General features: G+C 65.0%; 2 protein-coding genes across 2 annotated transcripts; both read right to left on the bottom strand.

Annotated features, from left to right (window-relative positions):
• Positions 1 to 2,306: 2,306 nt before the first annotated feature.
• Positions 2,307 to 4,757, bottom strand: CHLNCDRAFT_141947 (hypothetical protein; the record flags this gene model as incomplete). The annotated part of the gene is made up of 6 exons (XM_005849942.1): positions 2,307 to 2,387; positions 2,624 to 2,889; positions 3,078 to 3,231; positions 3,422 to 3,484; positions 3,597 to 3,697; positions 3,839 to 4,757. The coding sequence occupies 6 exons, from the start codon at positions 4,755 to 4,757 to the stop codon at positions 2,307 to 2,309; spliced, it is 1,584 nt and encodes a 527-aa protein (XP_005850004.1).
• Positions 4,758 to 5,422: 665 nt separating this feature from the next.
• On the bottom strand, positions 5,423 to 8,606 carry CHLNCDRAFT_141946 (hypothetical protein; the record flags this gene model as incomplete). Its single annotated transcript, XM_005849941.1, has 11 exons — positions 5,423 to 5,608; positions 5,764 to 5,841; positions 5,961 to 6,166; positions 6,371 to 6,539; positions 6,962 to 6,993; positions 7,121 to 7,241; positions 7,412 to 7,554; positions 7,755 to 7,860; positions 7,996 to 8,121; positions 8,268 to 8,366; positions 8,523 to 8,606. 11 exons carry the CDS (start codon positions 8,604 to 8,606, stop codon positions 5,423 to 5,425), a joined length of 1,350 nt encoding a protein of 449 aa, XP_005850003.1.
• Between the last annotated feature and the right edge of the window lie 758 nt (positions 8,607 to 9,364).

Raw genomic sequence — 9,364 nt, 5'->3', positions numbered from 1 at the left:
CCAGCAGCCCGCAGCAGCCAGCGGCAGGCAGCGGCAGCAAGGCACCCGATTCGGCACCTCAGGCGCCGAATGCGGCGCCTCAGGCGCCTGATTCTGCACCTCAGCCGCCGAATGTGGGACCTCGTGGATCAGCATCCAGCAGCCCGCAGCAGCCAGCGGCAGGCAGCGGCAGCAAGGCACCCGATTCGGCACCTCAGGCGCCGAATGCTGCGTCTCAGGCGCCTGATTCTGCACCTCAGCCGCCGAATGTGGGACCTGGTGGTTCACCATCCAGCAGCCCGCAGCAGCCACGGGCAGGCAGCGGCAGCAAGGCACCCGATTCGGCACCTCAGCCGCCGAATGTGGGACCTGGTGTTTCAGCAGCCAGCAGCCCGCAGCAGCCAGCGGCAGGCAGCTGCAGCAAGGCACCCGATTCGGCACCTCAGGCGCCGAATGCTGCGCCTCAGGCGCCGAACGCGGCGCCTCAGGCGCCTGATTCTGCACCTCAGCCGCCGAATGTGGGACCTGGTGGTTCAGCATCCAGCAGCCCGCAGCAGCCAGCAGCCCGCAGCAGCCAGCGGCAGGCAGCTGCAGCGAGGCGCCCGATTCGGCACCTCAGGCGCCTGATTCTGCACCTCAGCCGCCGAACGCGGCGCCTCAGGCGCCTGATTCTGCACCTCAGCCGCCGAATGTGGGACCTGGTGGTTCAGCATCCAGCAGCCCGCAGCAGCCAGCAGCCCGCAGCAGCCAGCGGCAGGCAGCTGCAGCGAGGCGCCTGATTCTGCACCTCAGCCGCCGAATGCGGGACCTGGTGGTTCAGCATCCAGCAGCCCGCAGCAGCCAGCAGCCCGCAGCAGCCAGCGGCACGCAGCTGCAGCGAGGCGCCCGATTCGGCACCTCAGGCGCCTGATTCTGCACCTCAGCCGCCGAATGTGGGACCTGTTGGTTCAGCATCCAGCAGCCCGCAGCAGCCAGGGGCAGCCAGCGGCAGCAAGGCACCCGATTCTGCACCTCAGGCGCCGAATGTGGGACCTGGTGGTTCAGCATCCAGCAGCCCGCAGCAGCCAGCAGCCCGCAGCAGCCAGCGGCAGCCAGCGGCAGCAAGGCACCCGATTCGGCACCTCAGGCGCCCGATTCGGCACCTCAGGCGCCGAATGCGGCGCCTCAGGCTCCTGATTCTGCACCTCAGCCGCCGAATGTGGGACCTGGTGGTTCACCATCCAGCAGCCCGCAGCAGCCAGCGGCAGGCAGCGGCAGCAAGGCACCCGATTCGGCACCTCAGGCGCCGAATGCGGCGCCTCAGGCGCCTGATTCTGCACCTCAGCCGCCGAATGTGGGACCTCGTGGATCAGCATCCAGCAGCCCGCAGCAGCCAGCGGCAGGCAGCGGCAGCAAGGCACCCGATTCGGCACCTCAGGCGCCGAATGCTGCGTCTCAGGCGCCTGATTCTGCACCTCAGCCGCCGAATGTGGGACCTGGTGGTTCACCATCCAGCAGCCCGCAGCAGCCACGGGCAGGCAGCGGCAGCAAGGCACCCGATTCGGCACCTCAGCCGCCGAATGTGGGACCTGGTGTTTCAGCAGCCAGCAGCCCGCAGCAGCCAGCGGCAGGCAGCTGCAGCAAGGCGCCCGATTCGGCACCTCAGGCGCCGAATGCGGCGCCTCAGGCGCCTGATTCTGCACCTCAGCCGCCGAATGTGGGACCTGGTGGTTCAGCATCCAGCAGCCCGCAGCAGCCAGCGGCAGCAAGGTCCTTGATGCTGCGCCTTAGTAACATTTTGAAGAAGACATTGCAGGACAGGCGTTAAGCGTTGGCATGGATTTGAAATTCTGCTGACGATTGTATGTGCCGTTTTCCTTCTGCCAGCGCTTGTTCCATGTGACTGTCATTCCTTGCTCCGCCCAAGCAATGCCTTGGCAGCCAGCTTCTTCCGGGCTTCACTTCCGCTAGGCACCGGGTCGGCAGCAGCAAACGCTGGCAGGCGTGGTGCTGCGGGGCCCTCCATGAGCTGCACCGCCCCCCACTGGACATGTGCTTCAGGGGAGTTCACACGGCGAGCTTTGAGGCTGGTGCAGGGCTTGCCGGCTGCCTGCCTGTCTGGATCATGCAGCATGTCAATGGCAGCGCTGGACGGGCGATGCAGCTCCAGCAGCTGGGACCTGCAGTGTAAAAGGTGGGTAGGTAGGAGTTCACAAGGAGTCGGTGACCAGAGCCAGAAAGGCCACACTCTCCTGTAAAGCTGAGGCATGCTTCAGCGCCCCCGAGCAAGGGACTGCGTCAGACAATGCTGCAAGAGCTCATCTGGCAGACCCAATTGGTACAGCAGCTCACCTGCGGGCCACAGCGTGCTGGCCGCTCGCAGTACTGCCAAAGAAATCTACACTAAAAATCTGAATCTGAAGCTTGCCCTGCAATCATCATTGAAGGGCAGGAAACCGTCACAAGCAATTCAGGCAACCTTGCAGCAAGCGGCTAAGGCGCGTGGGTGTCTGCCCAATTTCATGGGCAGGCCAAGTAGCTTCCGCTCTGCCGCCCAGCATCGTGCAGCGGCACTGCCAGCGGTGTTTCATGCGCGCGAAAAGCAACCAGCAGGCGCTGCCGGGCAAACCCGCCGCCAGATGCGCTTGTTTGAGGCTGCGCTCACCTGCTCCTCTAGCTGACTCCACACCTCCTCTCCCTGCCGTGCCAGCACAACAATGCGCGCTACCTCGTACAGCGCCGTTGCCGCCAGCGGGTCCACAAAGCTGTAGAGGCTGAAGCCATCTGCAAGCGCGCTGCGGGCTGACCATTTGGCCAGCGCCGAGATGCGCGCCACTTTCATGACCTGCTGGCCACCAGCACTGCTAGAGTAGCGCGCCTCAAAGGCAAACACCTCCTCCGTAGCTGCATCCTCCACGCCGCCCAGCGCCGCTGTGTGGCAGTCACGCAGACGCCCGGCCAGCTGCCCACCCCCTCCCCACATCCCGCTATCATCATCATGGTCAGAAGGAAGGATAGACTGCCACTGCAGCGTGTGGATGCAATGGGAGGAAGCAAGCCATCATTTTGCTGGACCCCACAAACATGCTAGTCGCAGCCGCCCTGCCTGCGGAAATCACCCTGCCAGCTCACCAGGTGCAACTTAAGGGCCATGCGGGTTGGCTTCAGGCATGGCTTTTGGGACCCCAGAGTCGGCAGCGCCGCCAGCACGCTCAAGTTTGGGCTTTCGCTGGAAACCCAGAATTCCTTCTCAGGATCCAGCTGCACTGGCTTCTGCAGGCAGGCAGGCAGGCAGGCAGGCAGGGGCGGATGCGCTGTTAGGCAGGCTCACATCATGGCTGCTCAGCAGCTTGCTAAGCCATCTACCGCATTGCTCGCCTGCTCGGCAGCTGGCGCACGCAGCAGGACTTTGGCCGCACGCAGCAGGACTTTGGCAGGGATCACCACAACTTGCCTCACACACTTCCAGGGGTCCTAGCGTGCCGCCTCGTGGCTCCACCTTGACCGACAGAGCGTGCTGCCAGTTCTGCAGCAGGGAGCGGTGCAATTGTCACACAGAAGGAGGCCGAGCGCCTCGAGGAGCACCACCACAGCTGCAACAGGTGCCGAGGCAGGCAGGCTGCACCCCAACCCCTCACCTGATCCTCCACAACCGCGTACACCACGTCCCAGGGCATGTGCAGCAGCTCGCCATTGGACATCAGCAGCGCAGAAGGTGTGCGCGAGCCAGGCGGCAGGACTGGGCAGCGGCGAGCAAAAAAGGCCGAACGGTCTTCCTCCCCGTCGGCAGCTGCAGGCGGGGGCTCCTCCCACCCGCTGGCATCGCGGAATGGCCTGGGGCCCTGAGTGGCAACAGCCGCGCTTCGCCCGCTGTCCCCACGCTGCCTGCCCGATGGTGCCGCGGCAGCGCCTGTGCGGCCCGACTGCTGCTGGCGGCGAGGGTCCGGTGCGGTTGCTGGCTGCGTCGTGCCGTTCCGGCTGGCCAGGTTGGACGGGCGGAAGGGCCGCTGCCGCAGCCGAGGGGCAGCTGAGTCGCAATCCTCCTCAGAATCCAGGCCGCCCTCGCTGCTGCTGTCGCTGCTGCTGAGGTGCACTGGCCTGCGGGTGCGGCGGTATCCCGCCGCTGGCACAACATCGCTCGCCTCGCTGTCAGTAGGGCTCTCCAGAGAGCCCGGCAGCTGCGGGGGCTGCAGGCGGGCCGCGCGGCGGCGCACAGCCCCCTGCGGTGCCTGTACCTGCGCTGTCTGCTGCAGCTGCTCCCTGAGCTGTGCAATCTCGGCATCGCGCTGCTCCAGCTGCTGCTGCTGCCGTTGTGTGGCCAGCCCCAGGGCCTCAAGACGCCGGGCAAGCTCCTCCACATCGACACCACCGTGCAGCTGCTGGCTCGGCTGCTCACCGCCTGCCGCCCACCGCTGCTCCTGCTGCTGCTCCTGCGGCCGCGGCCGGCGCAGGATGGAGGCCGGCGGATCGGCAAAGGCCACTCCTGTTCGCCGCCTGCGCACGGTAGTTGCTGCTGCGGCGGCAGCCTGCTTGTCCGCACTGGTTCCCAGGCTCTCCCGGCGGCTCGCCCCTGGCTGCCGCCCATTGGTGGGCGACAGCACCTGCTGCGCGCCAGCGCTGCTTGAGGGTGCTCCTGGCGGCGACGCTGGCGGCGCCTGCCGCGGCGGGTGGGCAGTGGGAGCTGCGGGCGACTGCGCAGGCAGCGACGTGTCCTCGGCCCCAACCGCTGCTGGCGCTGCGGCCTCGTCCAAATCCAACTGCCTGACAAGCTGCGGCGCTCCTGATTCGTGTGCCAGCATTTGCTCCACGATGTCTCCCGGCTGTGCTGGCTTCCCTCCCTACAGGTGCAACAGCGCAGACGGCAGCGGCGGCAGAGCGGGCTGGGTGCGAAGGTCCCAGCGAAGCTTCTTGCGGTGACGCAATGCTACGGCTGTAGACCCAGCAAGTGCAGGGGAACTTAGCGCACCCGCACTAGGGTCGATAACCTGTCGCGGAGAAGTCTGCCCCTGGCCTCGCGTGTCTCCCGCTGTGTTCTCTTGATAGAATCCGAGGAGGGCGTGGCGGCCGTGTGGGAAATGGGCAGGCCGGGCGTCTGCGACGCCATGGCTATCGCCGCCGTATGGTCAAAGCGACTCAGCGCAAGCTGCGAGGACCGCAGAGCGTGCTAACGGGAACCAGGAGGAGCTGCAGGGCTACCTGGGAAGGTCTCATAAGTGGTGGGCAGGGTGGCCGCCAAGTCGCCGCCACGTCGCAGGCGCCACTTTACTTGCGCTGGCGCCACCGAGGTTGCCCTCACTCTCCAATCCTACTTATCCGGCGGCGATTCAAACAACGGCGGCAATTCAAACAATTACATATTGCTGTCTATTCAAACAAGCATTAGCATCGTACAAAGACAGCATCCAGCAACCCTGCCGGCCCCATGTTTTCAAACACCCTGCTGCCACCAATGCTCCCAGTCCCCCTACGCTGTGGGCACCCTGCTAAGATTGAAGGCTGAGTACCGGCACAGAGCCGCAGTGGCGGCGATGTTCTTAAACGCCGACTCCCACAGCGCTTCGGCAGCCATCTTAGCGGTCTTTACTGAAGTCGCCTTGCTGATGGTCAGGGCGGCGGGCCTGTTGCCCCCGGGCTCGGCTGCGGGCGCAATCTGCAGGGCATGACAAGCCATGGAGGGATACTACGATAGCCAGAAGCAACACTGCAGCTAGCAGCCTGGAACCCTGGTAAACATCTCCATCATCCCTGCCCGTCTGTGCTGCCTTCCCTGCTCCTCATGCAAGCGGGTGGGCTGGGCCAGCTCACCATGAGGCCCGCAAAGTCATCCTCAAACTCCGCCAGCGCCCGTGCCGCCTGCACCGCCGCTTCCCCGCGGCGCGTCATCTGCAGGGCAGCGCAGCGCAGAGGATCGATTCAGAGCGGCAGGCACCCACTGCAAAAGCAGCGTGGGCCTGCTTGCGCAGACTTTCCGTTCAGCGCCTGCCACTTGCCTTGTCCAGCACCTGCTGCACCTCGTGCGGCACCTCCTGGTCCAGCTTGATGGCCTGCCGCGCCTCCGAATCCACCAGTGCATAGTACTGGTCCAGGGCGCTGTCAATCTCGGCGGCGGCCCTGCTGCTGCGGATCAGCGGCGCCTCTGCTGCCGCTGACAGCACGCGCGCACCCTTCACGGCGTGGGTGTACTTCCAGAGGGATGGAAGGAAGTCATCTGCAGTGCAGGCCAGTGGGCGCACAGCGGCGGTTCGAGACAGCTGCCGGTGCGGGATCTCTCAAATGTCCGTTTCTCTTTCAGCCACAGCAGCAGATGGCAGCAGGTCACGAGCAGCAGATGGCCACAGAAGCAGAGACAGCCTGTTGGGCAGCCAAGCTGCCCAACAGCAACAGTAGCAGCAGCAGGCTGTACGCTACCCACCTAGCAGGTAGTCGGTGGTGTTGACAAAGGCAGCAGCCAGCGCAGGCACACGCCTGGAGGCTACACCCTTGCGAGCCACCGCGCCCAGCAGGTCGCACGCCTCCTCGATGGCCCCGTGCGTCTTCAGGCCCAGTACATGCTCCTTCAGGCGGTACAGTGCGCCGTAATCCTGCAGGTGCGAGGGCGAGTGGGGCAGGTGCACCGCCATCAGGGCGAAAGAGAGAAAAGGCCGGCAGTTGTAGGCGCAGAAAGATGGCTGAGGCAGCGGCCACCTGGCAGCTATACTCACTGCGGTCAGTTTTGCAGTAACCCTGTGTTACAGTCACCCCGCTATGATAGGCCGCGTGAGCAGACCTTGGGCAGGGGGCACACGTGATCAAGGGGCATCAAGAGAGGGGGTGGACCATGGAGCACCCTCTCCATGGCTCCGACCACCCTCCCCCCAGCTGAGCGTCCCAGGGTCACCCCACCCTGGCCCCGCTCCCCGTCCTGCCGGACACGCAACCCCCACAACGTGGTGGGGGAGCCCAGATGCATCCCCGCCAGTGACATCCGCTCACAAGATGCAAGGAAGTCTGGGCTGAACAGCACACGCTCGATGGCGCAGGCATCCAGCAGGGAGGCTGCAGCAGCAAAGCGCATGCAGAGGATACTACATCAGTATCTTACCCATCACATAGGCATCACATACACCTTGTGAGCAAAGAGATTTGCAGTGCAGTCAGGGACAGCGACGGCAAGCATGCCAACCTTGCGCCAGAACGTTGAAAAAGGCTGTGTGCCGCTCCGTCATCTCCACAATCTCCATGCTGGGCTCCAGCAGCTTCATGGCCAGCTGCTGGTCACAGGTGCCGGCCTGGGCCCCGCTCTGCTGCGAAGGGGCCAGGCAGGCACGCGGGCAGGCCGGAGTTGATTGGCACCAAGCCAGGCAGGCAGGCAGCATCGGTTTGGGCCAGCAGGCAGTCAGATGGGCAGCAAAGGGAGCCGGCATGGCTTCCTCAGACTTGCCAAGCCTTGCGGCAGTCACCAAAGCCCACGCACATTGACCGCTTTGCGAACCAGGCGCTCCAGGCAGTAGCCGCCCACCAGCAGCAAGCCATCATGAGCTGCCACATCATCCGGTTGAGGCTCGTCCTGCAGCATCGGGTTGATGTCCTTGGCCAGGCTGGCAAAGCGCTTGCTACCTGCCAAGGAAGCGGAAGGGGGGCGAGGGGCAGCCGTAAGAATGGAATGTCATTGCTCAGCACAGTGGCGATGCTGCCAAAGAAGAGGAGTGCTGGCGAGTGTATCTGGCAGGCAGGAGGAGCAGCGGCAAGAGCAGCAGCGGCGCCACAGTTCGCGGCCGTGCATTGCACACCATGCATGCAAGCACCAGCCCACCCACCGGGGGGCGCCAGCATGTCCAGCTTGCGGGCTTGCTTCAGCAGGCCACATGCCAGGTGGCTCTTGCGGGCGTACTGCACCAGCAGGTACGCCTCCACCTCATCTGCCTGCATTTCAAGGGCGGGCGAAGAGACACTCCAGACCACAAGCCTCCAATTTGCCCCACTGGGCGACATGCGGCACAGCTATAAAGATATCCAGCCAGGGCCTGCGTGCAGCCCTGCCAGGCCAAGCCAACTGACGTAGGTGGTTGTGGCGGCGAAGGCCACGACAGATGAGGCGGTGGTGTAGCAGAAGTCGGCGGCCAGCCGCAGGAGCACGCTCTTGTCGCTGTGGCGCTCCTCCAGCTTCGCATGAATTACCTGGATCTGCAGCAGGGGATGGCAAAATAATGCTGGAAAAAACGCAGGGGGGGATTCACACTGCCATCAGGTGCGGGGGGCAGGAGTGCTGATTCAGGCCGGGGCAGCGGGCCTTTGAGAGCCACCCAGTAGCCGGAGAGTTTTGAACCCACCTGCTTGGGCGCTTCCTCAACCAGACCATCCAGGAAGAACAGCCGGAGGGCCACCGTGAGCAGGTTGGCACCTGCCACCTCGTCGTCGGCGGGCATCTTCTGCACACACACATGGCGTGCCGCCATCGATGGCGGCATTGCTGATGTCAGCAATGCACAGGCCACGTGGCAGGCCCACCCAGGTGGGACAAAATAGGCATGGGCCAGCTCTAGGCAGCCAATTGCACCCATGGGCACATGTTCTTCTTGCCTCACCGTCGCCATGTGGGTGAACCACTGGTCACATGCCAGCAGGCGCGTGTACACCTCCTTCTCGCCGCCTGCATCCGCCATTTCCATCGCCTCGCCAATGCTGTGCAACACCTCTTCGAATTTTCCGCCTACGGTTTTTTTTTTCATTCATTCATTCATTCAGCACACAGACCGGCCGCCTCTTGCTCGAGGGCGGCCCACTTTGGCCTGGGCAGCCCGGGCCGCCCTCCCCCCCGGGCGCATGTTCGGTGTTGGAGGGGTGTGCCCAGCGATAGGGGGGCCCTGAAGGCATGCGCCGAGGCCGGGAAGCGTGGTTCGGCGCTGCTGCACGCTTGGCGATTTGACCAGAACCACGTGCCGCCGAGCTGCGGCCGCAGTTTCCGGCCCACGGTCTACGGTCGCAGCCACGGGACTCGGCGGCACGGCGTTTGGGCCCAAGCTTGCTGCCGCCGCCGCCGTGCCCGGGGGGCAGCGCGGCGGCGGCGGCGGCACGCTGCGACGCCCCCGTGCTGCCGAGCTGCAGCCGTAGTTTCCTGCCAGAAGCCCACGGCCACAGCCACGGGACTCGGCGGCACGGAGTTTCGGTCCACGGCTTGCTGCCGCCGCCGTCGCAGGGGTGCTGCCTGCGGCGGCGGCGGCACGGCGTTTGGGTCCACGGCTTGCTGCCGCTGCCGCCGCCGCAGGGGTGCTGCCTGCGGCGGCGGCGGTAGCGCACGTGGCAACCCCCCGCGTTTCCTTGCCTCCCATCCACCGGACCCCGTCCTGCGCTTCACTTTGTTTAGGGAGGGGCTGCTCACTGCTCATTGCTCATTGCTCATCGCACACTGCTCAACGCTCATGCCCTA

The sequence above is a fragment of the Chlorella variabilis genome (assembly GCF_000147415.1).
Source record: "Chlorella variabilis unplaced genomic scaffold CHLNCscaffold_4, whole genome shotgun sequence".
Lineage (NCBI taxonomy): Eukaryota > Viridiplantae > Chlorophyta > Trebouxiophyceae > Chlorellales > Chlorellaceae > Chlorella > Chlorella variabilis.
Note: the sequence above shows the minus strand (reverse complement) of the source record. Positions and strands in the feature narration are given on the sequence as shown.